The following is a 26,281-nucleotide window of genomic DNA, read 5'->3' on the forward strand; positions in this document are numbered from 1 at the left end:
CTTGGGACTCTTTAACTACTTTTACCTCCCTCCAGATTTATACACTCATTCTGTGGTGTATTTTAGATTATACACATATACATTTTAAACTTCACAGTGAATTATTTTTATTATTTTATATATTCAAAGTTCATGAGTTTACATACATATTTACTGGTTTTTTTTGCTTCCTTCTCCTCCCTTGCACCTATAACCTTCCTTCTGGAGTCAGTTTCCTTTTTTTTTTGGAATCATTTTCCTTTTTTCTAACAAACATCTTTTATAATTTCCTTTAGTAAGGGTAAATTGGTGGGGAACTTTCACAGTTTCTAACCTGAAACTATCTTCATTTTGCTTTCAGTTTTGATGGGTATTTTCATTGGGTTTAGAATTTTAGATTGAATTTATTTTCTTTCGGCACACAGAAGATGTTTGTCATCTGGCTTTCATTGCTACTGTTGAGAAGTTAGCTGTCAAACTTTTGCCTCTTTTAAGGTAATCTATTTTTTTCCTGGCTACTTCTAAAATTTTTGTCATTTTTTTTTTTTTGCAATTTCAATATGATGTATCGAAATGTGTGTTTCTTTTTATCATGTTTTAAATTCATTGGGCTTCTTGAATCTTTGATATCTTTCATAATTTCTGGTAAGGGTTCTCACAAAATTTCTTCAAACTTCTGCCCTCCCATCTGCCCTCCTTCTGGGACTCCAAAAAATGTATATGAGACCCTCTCACTTTATACTCTGTACCTCTTATTCTCTCTTATGTATATTGGTTCTTTAATTTCTCTATATTTCATTCTGGATTTTCTTCCAATCTATCTTCCAGTTCACTGGTTCTCTAATTCAACTATATTTAATCTGCTGTTAAACTCATCTATTAGGTTCTTAATTTTGGTTGTATTTTTCAATTCAGGAATTTCCAATTGCTTCTTTTTCAAATCTGCTATTCATTCCACTTTTTATAGTTTCTAGTTTCCTTCTAAAATTTTTAAGCTTGCTTTTAACTCCCTGAACATAATAAGCATACATGTTTTGAGTCAATGTCTAATAATTCCAGTATCTGGAGATTTGCTGCTGTTGCCTGTTCTTTGTGCTGATTCTTGCTTACAATGTCTTGTCTCCTCATGTGTCTGGTCCTCTTTGATTGTGTGCTAGACACTGTATTTGAAAAATTATTTATATGGGATGGTTTGCTTACTCTGGTTCCCTCTTATTCCTAGAGTGTATCCCTTAAGATTTTTTGCTCAAAGACAGGAATAGTTTACCAGTGTTCACACTGTTGGTAGGCCTGGTACTCCAACTTTAATGACCTTTTTGCCCTGCAAGGGTACATAAGTGGAGTTCAGCCTATCGGCTGCCTTTTCCAGATTGGCATAAGAATGTGTAAGCTACACAACCATCTTTGCCAAGATTATAAAATCAAAGGAACTTGGAAAGTAGCTTTGGCCAATGTAGATATAGTTATGCAGCAGATAATGTAGCTGAAGTTAGAGATACCCAAAATAAAACTTATCACATCATTAATTAAAAAAAAAAGAATTTTGAGTTAAATAGCTGGCAATTAAATAATATTAGAAAAAAATGGAAAAAGCCTCCATGATCAAAAATCAAGAGATGCATTTATTTTCTCACCGTTTTCTGCCAATGGAGCAAGAACCTCAAACACCATTTCCCTCTTATCATGGTCTATTTGTTTCTTGAAGAGTTTTACCAGCTCTTCAGCAATGTTTGTACTGGCAAACTGTTCTTTACTTGACTCTGCAAAAAACAAGAGGAAAATTTAGAGTAAGCAAACAAAATTACGCCCAGAAATTGTTTTCTATTACCTTCAATATTTGGTCATTTTTTACCATTACTGTTAAGTACAAACACTCTTCAAATACAGGAACAATCAAAACCATTTTTTTAAATGCCCCTGAAGAGGAAAAACATCTAAGTCTTTAAAGAAAATGTTCTGGCCCAATTTTATTCAAGGCTATAAAATAAATGTTCACTAGCATTACATATAGGTAATCATAGCAACAGTAAAATTACTGTTATAAATTCATAGTTTCAAGGGTTTTAGTCAAAGAAGAAAAACTACTCATAATAGACTGCATTTTACATGGCTGAATTAAAGGTGACTTGTCTTTACACCAATACAGTGGAATACTTTTGCATTGTTCCTGACATGCCTTTCTAATTTATTTATTTTTTAAATTTATTTTATTTTTGGCTGCGTTGGGTCTTCGTTGCTGTGTGCGGCTTTCTCTAGTTGCGGCGAGCAGGGGCTACTCTTCGTTACAGTGCGTGGGCTTCTCATTGCGGTGTCTTCTCTTGTTGCGCAGCACGGGCTCTAGGCACGCAGGCTTCAGTAGCTGTGGCACGTGGGCTCAGTAGTTGTGGCGCACGGGCTCTAGAGTGCGGGCTCAGTAGTTGTGGCGCACAGGCTTAGTTGCTCCGCGGCATGTGGGATCTTCCTGGACCAGGGCTTGAACCTGTGTCCCCTGCACTGGCAGTTGGATTCTTAACCACTGGACCACCAGGGAAGCCCCTGACATGTCTTTCTATTAAAGGCCAATTCCTCATTCCCTCTTGCCTCTTCACCGTCTCCAGCCTCTCACTCTAGAGCCTCATCATCACCATATAAATGTGCTTTAAGATTTCTCACAGAAAAATAGCAATATTAAAAACAAACACCTTCCCTTTACACTTTTATTCACTACCATCCAATCTGTTCACTTCCACAAACAAGTTTCTTGACAGCATTGTCTACATACACTGTCTTTACTTTCTCAACTCACATGCATTCCTAAACCCACCTCAAACTAGTTTTGGCCCACCTCTACATTCTGCAGTCTCCTTTGTTTGCGCCTCCTTCTCCACCAGACCTCTATAAATTCTATTATGGTTCCTTGGGACTTGATCCTTTGCCGTCTCACCTTTTTGAGCCTTACTCTCACCCTAGGCAATCTAACCTCTTCCATAGCATAAAATAGCACCTATATGTTGATGCTTATATAATCATATCTCTAGCCCTCTTCTGGACTCCAGGCTATTTAACTGGCCATTTGACGTCTCCATTTGAATATCTCTCTAGCATCCAAACTCCATGTCTAAAGTGGACATTTGATACTCCCCTGAAATTTGTTCTTCCTCCAGACTTCCATAATTTAGTGAAGGAACATGTCACCTACCCATCTGCCATGCAGGCAGAAACCTGGGGATCACTGCTCACTTGTTCTTACTCAACTGTACATCCAAAGAATAACCAAGGTCTATCAGTCTACCTCCAAAATACAACCAGAATCCATTCCATTTCTCTCCAAGTCTCTTCTCAGTTTCTTTCACTGCATCAGATATCCTATCAATTTACCTAGAAGTTTCTTTCAGAGAAATCTGACCAAATCCAACCTAGATTGGTTGCTCTCCATGTTTGTGGGGCACAGCTGACATCCTGGAATTTCTTTTTCATTACCTTGATGGATGCTTTCTTCTCCCTCCTGTATCAGATACTCTATTATCTATGTCCTTTCACCTTCACATGTTTAGTTTTGGTGGAGGCATCCTCCAGCAGCTTCCTGAGAAAGCTACTATGTACTGTGTATAGGAGATAAATATTTTGAAATTTTGACTGTCTGAAAATGCTCTTTCCCACCTAGAGTCTATGCCTGTCATTTAAATTAGTTCCTTACCCCATTCAATTACTTTCTCATACTAGCAATTATCATAATTTAAAATTATATGCTTATTTATTTGTAAACTCATTTAAAAAATAAATTTCCATCTCACCCACTAAACTATAAGCTCCTTGAGGGCACGGACGGTGTATAGTATTTTAACTACCATAAATACAGTGTACAGTATAGTGCCCAGTAGAGAGCAGGTGTTCAAAAGAAATTTATTGATTGCATGAATGTGTGACTGAAAGAACAAGTAAATGAATGTAAGAGCGATATTCTGCTCTCTAGTCTCTGGTAAATCTCTGCCAATATCAAATAAAAAATATTACAAATTCAACTTTAAAAGAAAATGAAGAAACATAAACTTTTATATGGCTTAATACAGTTTTGATTCACTGTACTGTTACACTGCTTTTGGCACATGTACCAGATCTATGCCGAAATGATGAGAATCCACTCCAAGACTTGTAAGGATTCTTTAGTGCCACAAAAAAAGGAGTATGGGTGAAGCGTCTTTTCTAATAAGCTACCTAAACCCTCAGAAATCATAGTTTACAAACGTCAGCCCACCTTACCCTAAAAGGAGGTTAGTTTGATTTAACTCCTTAACGCTGGTGGTTACTCCTCTGTTTCAGACAATTCTTCAAATAAAGTGAAACATAAAATCACAGGTGAAGTAGACATCATTTATCTAGTTATGTGCCATTACTCTTTTCAAAAAATAATAGTTCTAGCACTCTTTTTTCCAATCCATATTTTATTCTTCCACTTATTAAACTGAAACCAAATCACTGCTGCTAAGTAATTCAGGTCATTTGCCAGCACAAGGAAACAATGCACTATGATTAACACAGGAATTAACGAAAAAAACCTGTACTTATCCTGCAGGTGGATACAGAGAAAAGATAGTGTGAATTATGATTTGGACATTATATTTGAATTAAATGCCATGGATCCTTAACAGACCTTTAGCAAGAAGGCTTATTTCCTAAGGGTTTATTTTTTTTAATCAAAATTATATATGAGTTTAAAGAGTTAGTCCTAATACTTACACTACTGGCAGAATCGAGTCTCCCTTGTCCATTTCTTCTTCAAAAATAAGCACATAAAGTTCTTTTAGCTAATTCACTGGTATTTACCTCCAAATCTTTAAATAACGTATTTATATTAAGTTTTGATTGACTTCCCACTATGAAAGATGAAGCACTAGCTTTCTTTTTTCTTGTCTCCACAATACCCTCCATCTTCTCAATGTAATTATAGTGTAATTTTGGTTATTTCAATAATTGGTGTTTCAATGATACACTATTTCATTTGCCTTGGAATTACTTTTATTTCCCAGGAATTTTTTTTTTCTCATTTACTTAGTTTTCAATGTACTTACATTAGTTCAACTCCAAACTCTCCATCAGTTGTCTAGTTTTCTCTTAATAAGCTCGTTCACCTTAAGTGTTCAATCAATTTCATCTCGTAAAGAATTTCCCCAATCTGGACTGGTTGCTCTTTGAAAATAGGCCATCTGGGGCTCTCATGTCACCATACTACTAGGAACTCCTATTTTCCTGTTGGATCTCTTGTTTCCTGATTCCTATGTAGTCTTATTATTTATATCCCTTGTTTTGGTGGGACACATCTTCCAGTGGCTTCCAGGAAAGATGTAGGATACCAATTTTGAGACATTCATGTTTGACAATGTCCTTATTGTAACCTCAGACTTGACTGATGGTTTGCATATAGAATTCTATATTGGAAATAATTTTTCCTCAAATTTTTGAAGGCAATATTCCATTTTCTTCTGGTTACCAGTGTTGTTTTGATACATCTGATGTCTACTGATTCACAATCTTTTTAATGTAACTTTTTCCCCTCTCTCTGGAAGTCTGTAAAATATTCTCTTTGTCCCCATTATTCTAAAACTTCATATTGATGTGCCATGGTCTGGGGGCCTAATTTTCATCTGCTAGGCTAGGCATTTGACAGATTCTTCCAATCTGGAGAAATATATACTTTAGTTTTGTGGTACTTGAGTTATTTGGCCATTTCCTCCTATTTAACTCTTTCTAGAACTCTTCGTCTGATCCTCCATCTGTATTTTCGCTTCTACTTTCCATATCCTTGTTTTTTCCTTTATATCTATAAATATTTCTCCATACATTTTATTGTCTTTCATTTTAGCTATTGTTTTTAATGTTCTAGCTTTTTCATTTGTTCCTTTTCTTTAAAAATAGCATCCTGTTAGTTTCGTGATTACAGCATTTTTCTCATTTATCTGAGCATGTTCGAGTTTCCCCCACCCCCATCCTGCAGAGTTTCTATTTCCTCCAAGTTACCTTTTTTTGTTTATTTATCTTCCATTTAGAGGCTGTCCTCACCTCTCTAGTTGTCTGCCACTGATTAACTGGGATCTAAAAACTGATTAGGATCTGTGAGTAGGAGTGGCCTTGTTTTATTTATTTATTTATTTATTTATTTAATTTTTTTATACAGCAGGTTCTTATTAGTTACCTATTTTATACATATTAGTGTATATATGTCAATGCCAATCTATGAGTGGCCTTGTTGACTGAAGATTCCCTGTAGGTCAGATGGCTCTTTTGTAGAGAAACTCCAACATAAGTATCTTTAAGTCCATGTTCTAGAGGACAAATGGGATAATTCGGCATACCTACCTTCACTTAATCTGTGTTCAGAATGGTTCTCTGGTACCTCTTACTTCATTTAGTCTGATGTCCCCAGTGTACAAACCCTCTATTTTTAGTCTCTCCAGAGACTAAACACAGTCTTCTGCTTAGATGGGAAGGGCTAGTTACCACAGTGTGGGAAGGGAAAGAAGGTTTAGAAATCTTGATGCCACCAAATCCTAAACTTTTTGAAGATTCCAAAGAGCAAACTGGTTAGTTCTTGGTTTTCCAATTCAGGATTTAGATTTCAAAGCTTTGCTAAGTGAGTTACTGCTTGCTTTTCTTTCCGGGCTCTAAAAAGTTTCTGTGTTATCCCCTTTACTTGGTCCCCACTTCCTTTTCCTTGATGGTTTTGCATTTAAAAAAGAATCTCTTTATTGTAGTTTTAGTTGGTTTCCAGAAGGGAATGAAAGTAAGTGCAGATTTTCATTCTAACATCTCTAACCCCCAAAATACTAATATTTTAAGCAGACAATTTTATTTATAAAAGATTGTGGAGCCAAATAAAAAGGGGAAAAATCCCGTTCTGCTTAATCTATAATGTTAAATAAATTTGCAAACTTTAAAATTGGATTCATGCTATAATTGTGAATATAGAAAAATTATGTGTGCACATAAACTAGGATTGAAAGAGAATAAAAAGATAGAGCTGCACATTCCTTTTCAGCCCCCAATTATGAAATAGTTTGTAGTTGTTTAATTATTTTATATTTTGTCTTTATATTATATCTTTAGTGAGCAAAACCACACAAATTTCTGCTATTTAACATTTTTATTAAGAAATTTTGACAAAAAGTAACTCTAGCATTTAATGATATGCCATATTCAGAAGTGTGTGATATGAATGTGATATGATTTTGATCTTTACCTGTGTCAGTAAAATAATACTAGGTGATTTGCTAACTCATGGGCAATAAAGCCCACACTGAAAAGAGAAAACATGTATCCTGGGGCATACATGTTTTACTTCAGTGTTGATGTATAACCTAGCTATTACATGGGCATAACAGACTCATGATATATACTATAAAAGTCTTAGTAAATAAAGAAGTATTTCTCTTTTATACTTTCTTTCTCCATATGGGGTAAGGGCAGTAACAGCTGGGACCAGAGTATGGAATTGGGCCAAACTAAATTGGGTGCATATCCATCTTTTAATACAGACCCAGGTCTCCCTGTATGCAGAATCGAGGTGGTCTATACAATTTCCCAAACAAATCCTGACACCTTAACACAGGTAACTCATATTAAGTGGTGTCTGTCTCTGTTACAAAGGTTATGACATTATCAGGGATTATAACATAATTTCTGTTTTATTTCTACAAACTATACTAAACACAAACTCCTACATTCCATTTTAATAACGGAAACTAACTTGTAAAACAGTAAATGAATGTTCTTTCATTCTTGGCCTTACTTGAATGATGGAAATAATGACACAGTATGAAAAAGAAAAAAGCAGAAGAGAAGACAAGAAACATTCACAAGTGCCAGGAGATGACCCACTGAATAAAAATGACTTCTAAAAATTAACTCTGATAGATAATCCCTATTCCCTTAACTTGAAGTCAAAGCAAAAGTAAAGTACTGAAATCAAGATTTTAATGTGAGTGTGCAAGGAGATGAGCTTTCAGTTAGAAAAACCAAGGTTAGAGCGCTGGTGCTTCTGTTTATTTATTTATAAAATGGGGATATTAATAGAATTGATTTACTCGTTTGATGTAGCTATTATTTTAGCTATGATGAAACATCATTTGGTTTCACTGTCCCCATGATGAACAACTTATTATGAACATGGTTGTGGGGTAGATTTAGACCAGGAGTTGTAACTTTCTATCAAGAATTATGGGGAGGGAGGAGAGAAAAGAAGAAAGGGTAACATACATGATATAGAGAAAAATAAAACAGGGAAAAGAGATGGGCATGCTGGGGTCATCAGTCCTCCCTCTGTTAGGGCTGGGCTGTGTTGCCAGCCCTGGTCTGTTTCTGCCCGCCTTCTGATTTTCAAGGATTTCTCATATTTTTTTCAAATCCTGTTACAAACATAGTCTTACGAAAAAGTTCTCTATTTTTTTTTGGATTTTGTAAAAAGAGAGGGAAGAACCTTAGTCTGCTAGATTCCTTTTCACCTGATAAGCAAAGAGTTTATACAAAATGTAATAAATTATGAGGTTCTTATTTTTGCCCTGGAAATACAATACTTGATTTTAAGACCATCCCTCACGTTAAGAATACTAAAGTCAAGTGGAGATCATTTTAAATATTCAATTCCATTAAATAGTATACAAGTATAAACTTTAAACCTTAATACATAGAACAATTAGGAAAGCAAACTAGCTCCAATTATAAACAATACAATCCTAAGATGTAATTGGATCTACACTTTTTAACATTGAAACAATGTATCTACAATGCTTCAAAAAAATAAACTAATATAATCTAAACAGATTCCCAGGTTAACCTCTAAAGGAACATTTATTATAAGTACATTAATAAGTTAATTACATTTTTGACTCATGACTAGGACTTACCAAGTTCTGCTAAATTGCCAAATGCAACAAGACACATTTCTGTAAGAGCTGCATTTTGGCAGTGGATGCCCAGTAATTTAACTAAGGTAGGAATAACACCCATGTTGATAAGCTGAGCTTGAAGGGAATCTGTAAAAAAAAAAAAAAAAAAAAAACAACAAAACACAAAAAAAGTGTTTATGTATTAAATGGACATTAGTAAGAAGAAAACATCTCTTACTCTCCCTATTGCAAACTCAACACTACTTCAATTAGAGTAAAGCAAGATTAAGTCCACTCATAAAACTGTCTTGAAAATGTTTAAGACATTAGTTCAGAAGAGTTGAATTTTAAAACTTTTCAATGATTAAAAGAAATTTAGAAATGAAAATAATTCAAATAAGATGTCAAATCACTAATTTTTTTTTAAAACATGGTCTTATATCTTTACAGAGCAGGTTTTAAAATGTATAAATAATTAGACACCACCACTGGTTTTTAAGTTAAAAGGTTAGACAAAGTAACATTTGCATTACAGGAAGTCACAGAGTATATGAAAAGCGTAAGAAAAAAAGCAATTTTAATAAAGACTAAGACGATAAAAATCTTAGAATCCCTTAAAAATAGTTGCTTCATAATAAAGAATGAAAAGTATATAACACACACAGATTATTGTTTATTTGCAGCAGAGTGTTCTTTGATGACTGTTAGGAAGGAAAGTAGTTTTAACAAGGACAAAAAATCTGGTTACTTAAAATATTTTTCTTTTCAAAGTTTTATTTAATAACAGTGACAATCATCTTAGTAAAGAAAAGAAAATTTGGCTTGAGAAGTAAAGAGAATGAGGTCAATATGGCTTTGTCATCATTGCTTGCCTTCATTTTCTAAGAAGCTAATTGGTTTTAAAGTACTTAATATACCTTGGATTTCCACAATGGCTCTTCATGAACAATGATAATAGAATACCTGTAGCAGTAGAGTTGAAGGTAAATAAACCAAAATGAAAACCAGAAGTACTGCCTCTTAGAATAAGCTAAGAAGAAAGACATAAATACTCACATGCCTATGCAAAACACTATTACTGTTAATAATTGGTTCATCTAAAGATAAAGGAATGTCTTCAAAATTTTTTTCTTTTCCTTTTAAAAATTATATGCCATTTTCAAGTTAATAATTTTCTCCAAATTCTTTTAAGTTACCTACTTGGAATCTAAAGATTAAAAATCTGTTTCTTACAGAACACATTTTCCTCATAGCATGCATCCCTTGATGGAGTTTGCGTACTAATCTCTTTGTCACTCTTCATAGTTCTTAACCATCAGGAAAGAACATAAAGGCAAGGTTGAGCTGTCTCACATGCCAATTGATTACTTGCCCGGAGGTCTCTGTACTTAATTTTTCCTGCTTTTAGAGTGAAGTATGAAGAGACAGCCAAGAGGCTTATCAGCCCTGAAAACTGACAGTAATTATGGATATTATCTGGCTCAGTTGTGGGGACCATCTATACTAGAAAGGGGTCTATTACCAAAACAAGAATAGGAAACAAGGCCTGAGACAAAGTTAAGTTTACATTTAGAGTTCAAATAGTCTAAAACAATTTCAAAATTTGCAATGGAATTATGAAGTCTGTTCTAAAAGTAGATATAAAAGAACATATTCAACTAAATGATTTGTTTTTATGCTTTTGATGCTAAATATTTTTTTCTAACTCTACAATTTAGTAATTAATGAATGACTCACAATACTTATATTATCTTACAGGCAAATTACTTGTTATACCTATAGTATTATATCTATTATAGTATTCTACCTGTGTGTTATATTGGCAGAATATTGTAATGTGGTTATAGTATTTTTAAAGATCATGTACCAAGAAGTTTTCCAAATTAGAAATTATTTTGGTTACTTACCAGTAGATAGAGTTCCTTACTATTGGACCACCTCTGCAGATTCTTGTTCTTTAGCAGTACTTTTAACTTTATTTATTTATTTATTCATTTTGACTACCTCTTCAAATATTGCAGAGCTACTGAATCATTAATTTTCAGGTACGTAAGCGTGAGCACTAGCGCATGCATTGAGTGAGTCAAACTCCACTATATGTTTGCATATATGTAAGCATCACACACCCCCTCAGTACTATTGGTCCAAACTATAAAAATCCAACAGTCCAGGGACATTAGAGGAATAACAAAATTTGTGAAGGAGATAACTCAACAGGAGAATGCCACTTAGATGTTCTTCATGTTCTCTTAACTTAGCATCTCTAATGCTCTCTAATTTTACAATATTATGAATTTTGGTTCCAGGGATAAGAGGGACAAAAGGTTAAGAAATATTACAGAGTTTCATACAATCTGTGGCATACAAATTGAAGCAGTAATATTTGAAATTGTGGTAGATCAGCAGAAAAAGTAGCATAGCCCAATGGCATATGGTGTGAATTGCCATAATTCATGAAAATCACACTGCTTCATGAAAATGTGTTTTCAAGCTACCCAGGAGCCAAACTGATTGTATACTCACATACAACACACATACCACACACAAGTAAAGAGAAAAATATATAGTCATCCAATGGACAGACCTCATTTTGGACCACTTGGCTGCTTTCTTTTATACCCATTTCTATGATGGTAACTAAAACAAAAATTATACTCAAGTAACTAAAATCTGTTCATACCAATTACAGGCAAGTCATTCTCCTTTGATAATGGAGGTCCAGAAGAGGGAATAAAACTTTACTCAAACAGGTTGGTACAAATTTTCATTTCAAGATAAGCAAGCATCCTAGAACATGGTTCTCAAAGTGGAGTCCCCAAAACCCTTTCAGAAGATCACCAGGTCAAAACTACTTTCATAAAAATACCAAGATTTGATTTGCCTTTTTCACTGTATTGACATTTGCACTGATGGTACAAAAACATTAGTGGGCAAAACTGCTGGGGCATTAGAATGAACGCAGTCAGTGGCACCAAATTGTATTAGTAGTCATTGTATTCTTTACCATCACACATTCACAGTAAAATAAATGCTGTTCTCAGCAATTTAAAAAAAAATTTTTTTAAGTTATTTTTCATAAAAACATGCTATTTATCTTAACCTATAATGGTAGGTTAAGATAGTAAAATGTAATACTAAATAATTTTAAAAACTGTCTTCACTTTAATTTCCAATATAGTAAATATTGACAGATATAACCCATATATATAAACAAAAATTCTTTGAGATCTTCAGTAATTTTTAAGTGTCTGAAAGAGTCCTGAGATCAAAAGTTTAAGAACCACTGCCAACAGATTACCTGATTTTTATAGGAATTGGAAAAAACAATATGGAAAAAGAGATTCTGAAATTCAATGATATGCTTGGCAGATGTGACAACAGAAAAAAATTAAAATTAAAAGCACGGTAGGAATCCTAGATTGTGATGCTCAGATATTTTGAGCGAAATAACATTAATTAAGCATCTGAACATCTCATTTTGCTTATGTGAGTAGAAATTCTACTTAAGCCTAGGAAAATATTTCATAATTACATCTGTTTGCCTATTTCAGTTACAACTTACTATGTTATCAATAAATAGTTTTTTTGAGGGTTAAGTAGAGGTCCTGTTTGTGTGGAATAAATTAGTATTAGTACTTATTGCTGGAAGCAAATGATTAAGTTGAATCACTTTTTCTTATTGCCCAAAGAAAGCTTTGAATAGACTTCAAAGGACAGTAGCTGACACTCATGCTATTGTGAATTGTATCAGGAATATGACTTTTAAATTAAAGACTAACTGGAAGAAATCCTTAGAACCAGAAATAGTTCACATTCTCTAGATTTGAGAAAATAAGCAACATAATTCAAGACTGAGACTTTTGCATCCTTCAAAGAATACCAGCAACTCCAAGGGAATGTTGTCAGAGCTCAACAAACACAATTCACAAAAATGCAACCAAGGCCCATACACAGCAAACACTTATGTGTGAAAGACAGTCTTTAGACAGCACAATGTCATATATGTCTGAAGACTTTTAAAAATTGCTCCTGACACACAACACAGACAAATACTGACCAAAATACAGAATTACAAAATTACATGATATCAAGATGACACAGGCCCTGCATGATCTATGGGGAGGAAGAGGAAGAAAGGCACTGAGGGGGTGCAATACAGATGCATATACAAAGAAATATAAGGCAATCAACGCATGCGCTGGTGTGAACACTTACCTACCTACATTTGAATTTCAATGGTTCCAAGTTCTTCAGGTCACACACATGGAAACTCCAAAGAATGGAGATCTGGAGAGAAGATCTCAAGTTGAAGAACCTTTTTCCCCCTGAGTTTTAAGTTTAATGTTTAAAACGTTGGTATAGATTATGGTCCAGAAATGTATGCCAAGAATTGCAGTAACTCAACTGAAGTTATGTTGATCAGTTACTAAAAAGAATAGGTTTCTTAAGAAGATTATAACACGTTTATCTTACTCCTAAGAAATGGCCCTTATAGATAATAAGCTTATTGATAAATAGGACTTAATGATGAAACTGTGTCAAAATAAAACACACACAATTCAAAATATACAGTCTTTACATTAGTATGTATATTTGGTATGTATATTATTTATAGTATAAAGAGTACAACATTTCCTATTTACAGGCTTGCATAAAAACCTCATCTACAGTCAAATTAATTATATACAGTTGAAACAATAAAAACAAGCAAATGTAAATCTTGATGAGAAGTTCTAATACAATTTGGATAAAAATCATTTGGGCATCATAAAGATGGAAGAAAATTGCCCTTTACTAATGGCACATCTATATTTCCAAAAATATATATAAAAAGTAAAAATTAGAAAAGAGGTAACAGTGAAGTAGAACTTGCAAGTTGAAGCAAGTTGCAGCTCTATCCATTATAATGTTGAAAAGTAAACTGACTTAAATACAGCAACCAAGAGGATGGTTTGTGGTTAAAAACTTTATACATACACATGTGCAGGTACAAGTAAAGACTTCCTTTTCAGTTACTTATGACTTACTATCTTTTTGTTGATTGATCAGGAAAGTGAAGAATTTTTATTTTAAACCTAGTGCTGAGATATAAAACCAAAAATATTTAAGCTGTTTAAAATTAACTTCAAATCAATGATTTTGAAAGGTCTCTTTACACAAAACCTGCATTATATGTTTTGCACCCAGATTACCTTTATAATTTAAGACCCAGGTTATACATTTCCATGACAAACAGCCATTTCAAAGAAAGAAAAAAAGAAAATCAAGATTCATTAGTATTGAGAATATGAGAGGTTTAAAAACAATACATTTACACATTTCTTGCTTTCTAAAAGTTAACAATAAAAAATGAAAAAGTTTTTTTCTGGGTTCTGAAAATAAAAGTCTCTACAGAGCAATATTTCCCTATCGTAAAAGTTCTAGAGATAACTGACAAAAGTACATGAGTGAGTATGATGTAAAACACAGCAACAATGAAAAACCTCAAAGCAAATCACAAGAGAAAGGAAAAATGTTTTATTATTAAGAGGCCTACCCATTTGCTGTTCTCAATCCAATGACATCTAGAATGATTATGTCTTAGTCCAGCACATAACTTTTTCCCTAGACTCACTTCAGGTTAAATTATTTACTACAGATCAACTCTTGTTATAATGAATACTGCTACAAAGATTTCTACATATACATCTACTCTGATTAAGAAAACGCTGTGCTTTCATCTCAGAAGCAAACTGGTCTTTTAAAAGTTAAAATTGTTTTTTGTTTTTTTAGGAGAGGACTACTGCCAGCTGTTGGCTTACGTACCTCTTATTGGGAGAAATAAATCCAGTCTCGGCTCTCATAGGGCATTGTTGAAAGGCCACATCTATAGTAAGTATAAATTTAAGCCTAAATTTTTGTATAGCTAATTGAGCTAATTGCCAGGTTAATTTACAGACAACATGTATATCTTATAATCATATGCGTTTAAAAACATGAAAATTCTGTTTTACAAAAGGATTTACTGGTTTTAACAAAAACCCAAATAATACTAGTTACCCTGGAGCATTACTATGATTAAATTTTTTACACTTTAAAAATTCATAGAAGTTACTTGCAACACACAAACTGTGTTAACAAGAAATATCTATATAACCCAAAGATTTCTAATTTCTTTCCAAGAAACATTTTTCAAATATTTAATTAAAACTTTTTTTCAGTAAATAAAATATAGGCAGTTTGCTGTTAACTGGACTTATTTATAGTTAGAAAACAGGGTTACTAATTTTTACACAAGTTAGTTTACATATGATACTTTTCTGCCCTGAGCTTCTCACTGAATGAATATTTTAAATGGTCTGAATTAAAGATGCACTGATATTTGGCCAAAATCCATTATTCATCTCTGGCTTTTGCCTCAGCTCTTGAAGGTCAAACACCTGAACGCTTACTTCAATGTCGTTTCTAGCACCGACAGATTTGTCCATAGTCAATGATCATGTGCTTGATACCATCATATTTCAACCAGTGTAACATCAAAAATAAAAACAAGGCCTGGTCTTTCAGTTTTATCTTTACTATCTAAATATTCATTTTTAAATATAGGTAAGCATTTCATGTACAGATAAAAATCTCCCAATGTGTTTCACGTATTGAAATTCTATTAGCTGAAATGTAAATGTGTATTTATACTGCAATATTAAAATGTGGCAATAACTAATGAGGGTGAAAGCTACACAAATGTAAAAATTAAATCAAGGCAGAATAATAGAGATTATATTATCTACTCTCTTTATAATTTACAACAAAAAATAAAATAAATGTTAGGAGTTGTTTTTGATTTTTAGTTACTTAATTCCATTCAGGCCATGAATCCTTCAGGAAAAAGTCCAATTTGAGAATTCTTTACATCTTATGAGGATGAGTTAAAATCAGAAAGCCAACTCTGCCTCTTTAAATTTTCACTATGAGAAAATTCTTGAAAGTAATACTCAATAACATCCATGATTAGTCATCTTCAATGAAGACATAAAGCAAATGAAGAAAAACATGTTAGAGAATAAAGAACCCGAAACCTATTTTGTCACTCCACTGTCCTCAGTTAAAATTGATTGTTTAGTATCACAATGCTAAATGCACTGTCATGATTATAAAAATAATCCAGAAGCTGAAAATGCTGCAAAGAGTATTATTTCTATAATATAATGCCAAACTTTAAATCATTAACCAAAAAAACTATAACAATCATTTCACTTTTTTTTGTGATAAAATTTCCAATTCTTGCATTCAGAAGTTCATTCTATAATGGCCAAAGCTGAATATTAACGCTAATACTTGTCTATGTGGAATTAAACCAAAATATGCATTTGGTACACCTCTACTAAAAACCAAGTTCTTAGCCTGTCCATTAAATAACAGCATTATTATAGTAATTGTTTAAGAGGATTATGACGAAGAGCTAACCTAGTCTAATTGGTCAAATTTAATAGGCAGAATTAGCAGGAGGCACAAGAACAACTAACTGCTCTGTACGTCAATAAAACAATTTGTTTAAAATGACATTTGTAGCAGAACTTCATGAATGCAACCTACTTCAGAAAGCTCTGTTGGACAAATAGTAAAAATTCAGAAATTTTTTTAGAGAGAACAGCAGTTAGTAAATAAAGAATTCTAATATTATTATTTTTTAAAACCTAAAAAATTTTCAGGGGTACAATAAGTCTTTAACACACCTTAACATACTAGAGTACTTTAATTTGACAAACTGGGCTTCAAAAGATATAACTTAAAAGTACATCTCCCATGCCTTTATGAACAGAAAATACATGAAAATAGTATATAGGAAAATTAATATAATTAAGAAAAAAAGACAATAAATTGCAAAAACACACTTTGTTTTGTCTTTTCCCCTTAAAGTTAGGCAAAAAGTCTTCAGTGTTTAGGAAATTTGTGGAATTATTAACTAGCTTATACCCACAGTAAGTAAACTTTGGAACTAGTTCCTCACTCATGCAAAGCAAATCATTTTCTAAACATCTAACATCTAGGAAGTATTCTTTCTTACCTATAATAAAGTAATACCAAAACATAAACAAGTAGCTCAGGCCAAAGTGCGTTTTTAGTTTTTCATCAGGATTATTCCTTATTAATTTCTATTCTTCCTATTTTAAATGTGAAGAAAAATCAAGTAAGCCAAGTTATTGGCTGAGTTCACTAGGCAGAGTATTATTAGAATTGGGAAACTGCTGGTTGAAATGAAAGGAACTAAAACTAATTACATATTAAGTGATCTTTAAATTAGAGGAGAGAAGATACTTTACAGGCCTATTGTAAACAACTGAAGTTAAGTACTGGGCTTAATACTTAAATTCATTTGTTAAAATGCTCTGATACTCCATGAGCTGCATTTCTTAAATCACACAGATGGCCTCCCTTCAACCATAGTTCAGTTATCATAAGTCCGTGTGGCAAATAAATGTGAGAATTATCATGAGAGTATCGCGGAGAGATTTCAGGAACCATAAAAAAAGAGAAATTACTCTTTCGATAATAAGGAGTTATTAAGATACCACAGAAAAATCAGCTCTATTTGTAAAAATCATATGTATATACATATATCTATATATACACACACACATACATATATCATATATATGACACTGGTCACATGAAGAAGCCCATCATAGACTGTGTATATTATGTTAGTCACTTTAGAAGGGCCCGCTTGCCCACTGCCCACCTCCTGCTGTGAGGCCCGGTTCCTAACAGGCCGTCGCAGACCGGTACCGGGGTTGGGGACCCCTGCTGTAACTACATAAAGAAAATACAGGAAGTTCACATTTCCTCAAACTGAACATCGAACTGTCAATACGCTTGTCTCTAACCACAGCTGTCAAATACTCAGAATATTTTGGAGGGCCACAGAACTGAAGAGTGCTTTTTCGCCATGTGAAAAACAGGTATGATTTTTCCCCAAAGGAAAAATTTGAAATGATTTTTACTAAACAAAGTTTTGTTTGTTATTCTATTTAAACATGATTTTATTTAGCAATATTACTGATACAACTTTTCTAGCTAAGCAATTATAACTTCTTCTATTCAGATATTCCAAACTTACTTGTCTGAATATAGAAAGTTTTAATTGCTTCACCAGCGGGGAAACAAAAGAATATATCTAGCTCATAGCTTAAAGTCTTGAGCTGGTTCAAAAGTTTTAAAACTCATGAACCTTGAGTTTTATACAGTTTTATCAAAGGGTATAAAAATGCCTTTACTGAGTGTTTTCATTATAGCTATCTTTCTTGCATGTGTTTAAGAAACTTGATTTCCTATTTAATGTGTTCAAAGATTTGATATGCTCAGAGTCGTCCACTATATGGACAGGAATCAAGATATCCTAAGTCTCAGCCTGGTGTCAAGCCACCTTTAGGACTAATAAACAATTTGAAAATGTTATTAGAGAAACTATGTTGGTGGGTCTTTGTTACCATTTCAGTACTTTCTTACCTCTCTCTGTTTAAAAAAATTTTATCTATGAAGCTAAAGAATAACTCCCTAACTACAAATGAGGCTTAAGTTATTGGGCCCGAGGGTAGAGTTAATTTTTCGGTTAGAGTAATAAGGAGGTATTTATCACTCAACTATTCTACTCAGAAACTAGCACAGGCTTGTGCACTGGAATTCAATAGTAAATACACATAAAAAGGAATTTCATGTATCAGTGCTAATAAAAAGCGCCTCCTGAGTTTCAAAAAGCTCTACTGCTTTTTGGCTCAGTGACTCATACAGGTGGACAGGATCAATACCAAATGATCTTAAGTTAACCAAGAAGACCTAACATTAAGTTGGAAAGTCTTTCAACACATATTTTAAAGAAAAGAGTAAGTAAATAATTGATACAACAACAAAGATGTTTAATATTTATGTAAAACAAAAAAAGGATATAATTTAAGTTAAAGAGCATTATGGAGAAAAAGAACCACTTCACAAACTATGATCCCCATGACAGACAAAAGTAAAAGGAAGCAGAGGAAAGATCGTTACAAGTCTGGCATTTGTTCCTTTAAAATACTAAAGGTAAGTTTACTTCTATTTTATCTAATAAGTTTTGAAAGCTGCATTCAAATTGCAGCTTTTAGAATACTGGAACAAAAACACCACTGCTCGAATAATGTTCTGAGAAAAGTTAATATAGCTTTCTAAAGTATCTAAGCTATTTCTTGGGAATACTAGCACACCAGGGGAAAAAAAAAACCTACCCTTACAAAAGAAATATATCACGCATTTAGACCGTGCACTCTGCATGTTGTTAACATTACCTTCTCAGTACACCTCCCTACACAGTGTGACATCCTATTATAGAGACTCAATCACAATCTCCTTTGGATTAGAATGTGATGTTTTTGAAGACCATTTTGCCATCTGATAAGCTTTTGTACAGATTTTTGAAGAACTTCCTCAAAGGATAAACAACTAGTTTAGACGCATAACAAGCCTAATTCTTTTATATCCAAAGCTGCCATAATAACTTCACAACTAGTTTCTTTCACTTGTCTTTCTAAACCCTTCTCCCACTTAGCTTTGTCCCACTTTCTCAGGTGTCCAAGCCTAAATGAAGCTGAAGAAAAAGGAAGTGACAAGAACAACTGGCCAATGATTTCTTAATGTAATTCAGATACCTGTGTATTATGGTCAAATTTCAATTATTTAGGAACTGACTGTTCATTTTGTAGATTACCCAGATAGATGAATTCTCCTGTTCATATTTAGGACATTTTCTCTTCAAAAATGATTCCACCAGAGGGTAAGAAAAACAGAGGTTACTGACCCTATAAAGACTACATTTGTTATTAGCTCAGGTTTAACAGGCAAGCCATTTGATGAATAAGAGCTATTTTTTATTATTATAATGGATAACTTTAATTCATAAGTTTAAAACTGGTGTTTCTTGGAAAGGATGTGACCTGAGGACACATTCTGTTTGGCTTGTACAGTGCTAAAGAAGCAAATGTAATCCACCATTTAAAAAACAGATGTCACATGAAAAGTTAAATTTCTAGCTTCCTCTTCCCACCAGATGAAAAGATTTGGCAGTATGTTTCCAAACTGCCCACACAGAAGCAACTGGCTAGAGGAGAGTAGTAGCTCTCCCCTTTCAATGGGACAGGGCTCAGTCCCCACCATTTGCTGTTGTCACTAACACCAAGGTCAAATGTCAGTAGCCATTTGTCATCAATGTTTACCTTTTTTTTTTTTTTTAATTACTGAGAATATTTCTTTGGACTCATGAAGAAATAAAAAATATACCTAAAGGGCCACGTGTTTCTAGGACACATGAAAGAATACTATTACATGTTCAATATACAAGTAAAGTTGGTCTCTGCCAGAGACTACAACTTAAAATGCCATGATGAAATAAGCCACAGAAAGACCTTATTTGTATTAATTCTAGGAACCTACCAGAATTTGAGTGTTTTACCATGCAGTAATTCATAGAATAGATACATGAATTTTTTGTGACATTTAAAAGTACAATGAAGCCTTCGTTTCACTGTTCTTATGTTCAATTAATTAACAACCATATAGGCTATCTGAAAATTGACATGTTATTTGTTGCTGGGTTCTAAGAATGTTTTACAGTGAAAAGAAACTTCTGTTTACAAGTATTTATTAAATTTCTAAAATCAAACATCTGAACTTTATTTTTCTAAGGCCAGATTTCATTAAAAGATTTTTTTATTGTTATAAGTAAATCCAGTATCTAAAGAAAATAATTCTATTTATATAGACAGTGTTTATGTTTTAAAGCTGCTCCTGGTATTAATATAAAGTAATAAACATGAAGGTATTTTAACATTGTATATTTTTTAAATGTTCATAGCAAAAAATCTTAAACCATACCATTACGTTGTTTCTTGTTTTTGGTATTGATTAACATGGACAACCCTTCAACAATTAGTCCCATTTAGTAAATTTGACCATTTTGTATTTTTAAACATTGTTATTTAATGTTGACTAATTACTAATTTTATATGCTACTTATGAATGCTTTGTTCATAATTTTTCTAAATAGTTTTGGTTTATACTACAGTAATGATTTTTAATTTTTCCCCCACAGATAAAGCAAGTTTTCAATTTTGTTTACCATTCTCATTGCTATAGTTCATCAGCATGCCACAAAAGACAGTCAAGAGCTTCTCATTGGCGGGATCTGTTTTACTGCACAGTGACCTTAAATGGTCAATTACAATCTGTGCACCACCTGCTTGGTCAACTGCACTTCTGCCCTCATCTGTAAAACAAAGAGTCAAATTAAAAAGAAAAGAAAAAAGAAATGTACCTTACAATTTCAAATACAAAACATAACAGTTATTCCTTATTTAGCAAGTATTAAATAAACCTAAGTAGGGCATTAAATATGACTTTTTGGAAAACAAAACAAATAAACATGGAAATGGGGGTGGGATGGGGAAAAGAGACCATCACTTTTTAGGAGAAAAATGATTCTTCTCATTGGTATCATATAGGAACTTAAAGAACTTCTGTGGGTCCTAAGATTTTATGACTATGACATGTGGAATATTTTGCCTCCTCTTTCACAGATGACAACTCTGTGTAAGAGAAAAAAATAGGAACTAATATTCCATTGGAATATTTTTTTTTCTCAGCTTGGAAACCACTGAACGTATCTTTCTATCAGTGGTTTCAAAGTCAGTTATTACCAAAGATAACCATCTGCAACACAGTATAATTTTAGATTACAATATGTAATTCCTAAAGATTAGTACTAGGGTCTTTTACTGGCATTTTCAATAGTACATAAGCATGTTCCCTTTTTCATTTCTTAGTAGTTTGTGTTTCATTTTTCCTTATTCTCTCCATTCAAGAGCACACCAATACACTTCAACATTACAACCAGTGGTCAAATGGTCAGACATACCTTCTATTATGTGTACACTTACATTACATAGAACAGATGTCATTTAACTGTTGGAACATGTAAACTGCTTTAAAATACTTTCTAACCCTTGAACATAGGATTGGAAAGAGATGAAAGAAAGACTATGTCTTTCTAAATCTGACTTCCTTATATAAAATATGATAGACTCTAGAACAGTGCTATCCAATAAAAATATGAGAGCCGCAAACGTGAGCTACCTACATAATTTAAATTTACTAGTAGCCACATTAAAAACATAAAAAGTGAAAAGTTAGTAATATATTTTACTCAATCCGATATATCTAAAATACTGATCACTCCAATACACAATCAATATACAAATTATTAATGAAATATTTTATATCTCTGCTTTGTAATAAATCTTTGAAATCCAAGTATATTTTATATTTTACACTTACAGTTGCATGTCAATTCAGACTAGCCACATTTCAATTGCTCAAGAGTCAAAATGCCTAGTGGCTGCTATACTGGATCTTGCAGCTATAGACGCACAACAAAAGGATCAGTAAAAGAAATGGCTCACAAAGGACTTACAGCTATGAAATTAGTTAGTAAGTGAAAGATTTTCATTTTCCTAATAAAAGAACTGAAACTAAGGTCATATCTTTATAACTGTTGCTGAACCATATTAGAATATGAGACAATACATATCATTTCCTGTGGTAGAAATACACACACACAACTTATATTGCAGGGCTTCATAAATACTAGCTTCACAATTTTGCAAAATTTTAAGGAAATCCATACTAAAATGAAACAAAACAGTTTTGTTCACTTAAGTTTTGTGCCACGTCCACTTGGCTTTATTCTATGATTATACAGATGCAGAAAAGGACCCTATGCTAATTAGCTAATAAGATCACAGAAAATTCTTAAGTGCCAAGGTAGCTAGTCACATGAACCAGCCAAGTACATTGGTCATATCTCATTTAGAAATCTAATTTCTAAAGTTTTCTTTTCCAATAACATAAATGTAAATTATCTAAATTGTTAGGCAATTTGTATGTGGATCATGTCAGAAAAAACTAAATATTAGGATGACAAATATAAAGGTTCAGACCTTCAACACTATGCATATACAATATATATCCCATCCCTAAATTACAAAGCTCAAATAGTTTTTAATTCTAACTGTTGAGTAAATATGGGCTTTCAAAATATAAATCGTGTATGCTTAGAAAGCTAAGCTGGCTTCCTATCAACACTGAGGTATTCAATATTCAAAACATTAAATAATTCAATAAATTTTAATAAAATTTATTCAACAAATTTGTTCATCAAATTTAATAATGCAATAAATAAGAACGTAACTACAATTAAAAGGCAAATTACCTACTTGTGTTTCAGAACCACAGTATTTCACTTCCCTTCCTTTGCTTCCTTCTTCGTTCCCTTCCTCCCTCCCTGCCCTGTTTGGACTACAAGATAGCTATGTGTTATCAAGAGTTGGCTGAAGAGCATAAGTTCAATTTCTACATTAGAAATTATTGATACATTATTACCAAATTTGAGAAGAAAAGCAAAGCACATATAATAGAAGATATCTGAGTCAAAGAGAATTTTATTAAAATATTTTAAAGAATCTGAGGATGCAAAGAAATAAAAATGCTTTTTTTAAATTGGAGTATAGTTGCTTTACAGTGTTGTGTTAATTTATACTGTACAGCAAAGTGAATCAGCTATACGTATACATATATCCCCTTTTTTTTGGATTTCCTTCTCATTTAGGTCACAGAGCATTGAGTAGAGTTCCCTGTGCTATAATGCTGTGTTCTTTTACTCTACCAAAACCAGTAAGTTTTTAAAGGCATCTTACAAATTATTTAAAATATATATTAGAACATCTGTCATTACACAAGTCCATATAAACTGTGTTTCAGCAGTGAAGGTAGTCCTATAGCTTTATGTTAGGATATTAAAATGAGTATTATTATTGTTCACTTAAAAATAATTTCCAAAAGGTTCCTTATCTTAAACTTTCATATCCCCGAATGTAGGCTCACTTTTAACTCTTCTGATAATAAGTGACTTCTAATTTGTGAAGCATCCTGAGCTGTCACTTCTAGAAATACAATTTACATTTTTATTTTCCATAATTATGAGGTATCCAACCACTGGAGAAAGTGCAGCCCACCAATTCTTTAAGCCCTGCTACATTCTTTAATGATGACCTCTCACACAAAGTAGTTTCCAGCACAAATATGATCTTTCTTCACACTAGGTAAGAGCAGGGCTTTAAATCTAATGAGATACTGCACTTTAAATCTAACAGGTGGTATTACTCTTCAGTAGTCAAAAAGATATTCAGTAGCCAAAAGCAGGAAGCAATAAAATTTGTATGTCATGTTTATTATGCCTCACAAATGAGAAAAAAATGTGAACAAGCTGGTATTCCATTACCAAGTACAAGTTATACGCTAAGGTTGAGGAAAGGACCTAAAAAACAACCTCTGAATACAACTATCTGATGGGTTATAGTATATCCTACGTTCAGATTTGCTTGTATCTTTCCCCAGATGCCTAGTACACAGCAGGCACTCAATATTTATGGAATGGATGGGGCCTTAGGGTAGATTTTGGTAAAGTATGATTCACCTTGGGGATGAGAGAGAGAGAGAGAGAGAGAGAGAGAGGGAGAAGTGAGAATGAAAATCATCTACTTTTTTAATGTTTAAACCACCACAATATGGTTTGGTTTTGCTTTTTTTGAACTTTATTTGAATGAAATCATGTTGTATTCATTCTTTTTGTGCCTTCTTACACTCAACAGTATGTTTATGAAATTCATCCACTCTGTTATATGCTTCTTGGCTGTACAATATTCATTGTATGAACACATAGTAATTATTTGTCTATTCTTTTGCTGATTATTACCTGGGTTGTTTTTAGGTTTGGGCTATTATTTATAATACCCAGGTGGTATTGTTGGTTCATAGCATCTGCACATCTTCCACTTTTTTAGATAATGACAAACAGGCTTCCAAAGCCAGTGTACATTCCCTCCAGCAGTGTGTGAGTTCCTGCTGCTTCACTCCTTCACTACCACTGGCATTCTATTTGATTTTTAAATCTGATGGGTGAGGTTGAACCTATTGCAGAATATACAGGAGCAGGTCTTTGCTGACAGTTTCCTTTTTTGTACATTCAATAAGACAGTTAATTTAGTTCAAGAGTATGTAGCATGTACATGGGGAAAAAAACAGTTCACAATGAGGGAGGGAGAAAAAGAGAGAGATAAATGGATGCATACATGTTAGAATTTGAAAGAAAAAAATGGAAAGAGACCCAAGTAGCTACTAGAAGCTGACTATCAAGCCTGTGTAATAATATGACTGGATAAGCACAATTCTGGAACTTTTTTATACTCTTGCTTATAGAAAAGCTTTACAATAATATCAGCAAATACACTGTTTGTTTTTTTATCATTTCAATAATCACCAGCTTTCTGAAAGGAGAATTTAGAAGGCTTAAATCTTTGAAAAGACTAAGGAGGAAGACTGGGGAAGCAGCACGGTGTTGGATGTCAAAGTGGCCGATAATGTGCAATAGCAAATTTTATCTAAAATTAATTTTTAAAAATAATTTATTTTTATAATCTAAAAGTCTATGTTTTCCATGCTACCTTCCACTTTTGTGGTTTAAACATCACCTTTTTTCATATTTCTTCTCAGAAATTCTCAGTACCATAATTCTATTTTAAACGAATTATGCATACATACATATTTGATGTTTTCCTCCCACCCTCTACTTCTTTGTATAATAACAAGATCTTCATTCCTTATGCAACCATCTGCTCAAACTACTTATTTCCCACCAGAAGTAATAATCCTCTGTGACATCAGGAGTGGTTGCTGTGGTGATGATTATGATGCAGCACCTCAGAAAATTATGACTACACGAGAGAAATAAACTACAGGAGCTGATCATACTAATAAGCTTTCATCTAAATTTTGTCAAAAATTAATATTGAAAAACACGAGAAAAGTATGTGTTGTGGAGATACTACTGAATAAATTATCTTTTGTGTTTTCAAAGAAGTTTTAGCAATTAAAGAGTTCACTTTTAACATGTTACACTGTCATGGATTTGTGCACTGCCTCACTCACTCTGTTTTCTATAAAAGCATCCTGCACAAATGCTCTGTGTTAATTAACAATGCTGGCTGTGCACCGGCTGCACACACACATTATAGTAAGTGCTAGAGATCTGACATAATTAAAGATGATATGGAGCATAAAGCTAACAAAGGCTCTTTAGGGTTACTGATGGCCAAAATGAAAGCTAAGGCTCTGAACACAGAGATAAAAATGACTTTTCTTGTACATGTATTTTAGAGATAATACTATTATAAGTGAATTAAGAAGATAAATTATAAACCATATTTCATTTTTCTTATATTTCAACTCAGACTTTGCTTAAAGAAATTGTGATGATTAAATATCAGCCTTCTGAAGTAAAACTTGGGAAATCTGAATTCCAATTCAACGTTCCCTCATTACACACT

At 33.1% G+C, this 26,281-nt stretch overlaps 1 protein-coding gene across 7 annotated transcripts in view; it reads right to left on the reverse strand.

Moving 5' to 3' along the window:
- The window catches only part of RAP1GDS1 (Rap1 GTPase-GDP dissociation stimulator 1), a 155,998-nt gene that overhangs the window by 32,291 nt on the left and 97,426 nt on the right, over positions 1–26,281 (reverse strand). For 4 of the 7 annotated variants that reach the window (XM_061192602.1, XM_061192607.1, XM_061192601.1 and 1 more), the window contains 3 exons: positions 20,962–21,108; positions 8,856–8,984; positions 1,614–1,739 (listed from right to left, as the gene is read on the reverse strand). In XM_061192602.1, the coding sequence (XP_061048585.1) occupies positions 1,614–1,739; positions 8,856–8,984; positions 20,962–21,108 (402 nt within the window). The remainder of the gene's footprint in view (positions 1–1,613; positions 1,740–8,855; positions 8,985–20,961; positions 21,109–26,281) is intronic. The other 3 variants (XM_061192605.1, XM_061192604.1, XM_061192608.1) reach the window with 3 other exon arrangements.

This window comes from Eubalaena glacialis, chromosome 5 (assembly GCF_028564815.1).
Source record: "Eubalaena glacialis isolate mEubGla1 chromosome 5, mEubGla1.1.hap2.+ XY, whole genome shotgun sequence".
NCBI classification, from domain to species: domain Eukaryota; kingdom Metazoa; phylum Chordata; class Mammalia; order Artiodactyla; family Balaenidae; genus Eubalaena; species Eubalaena glacialis.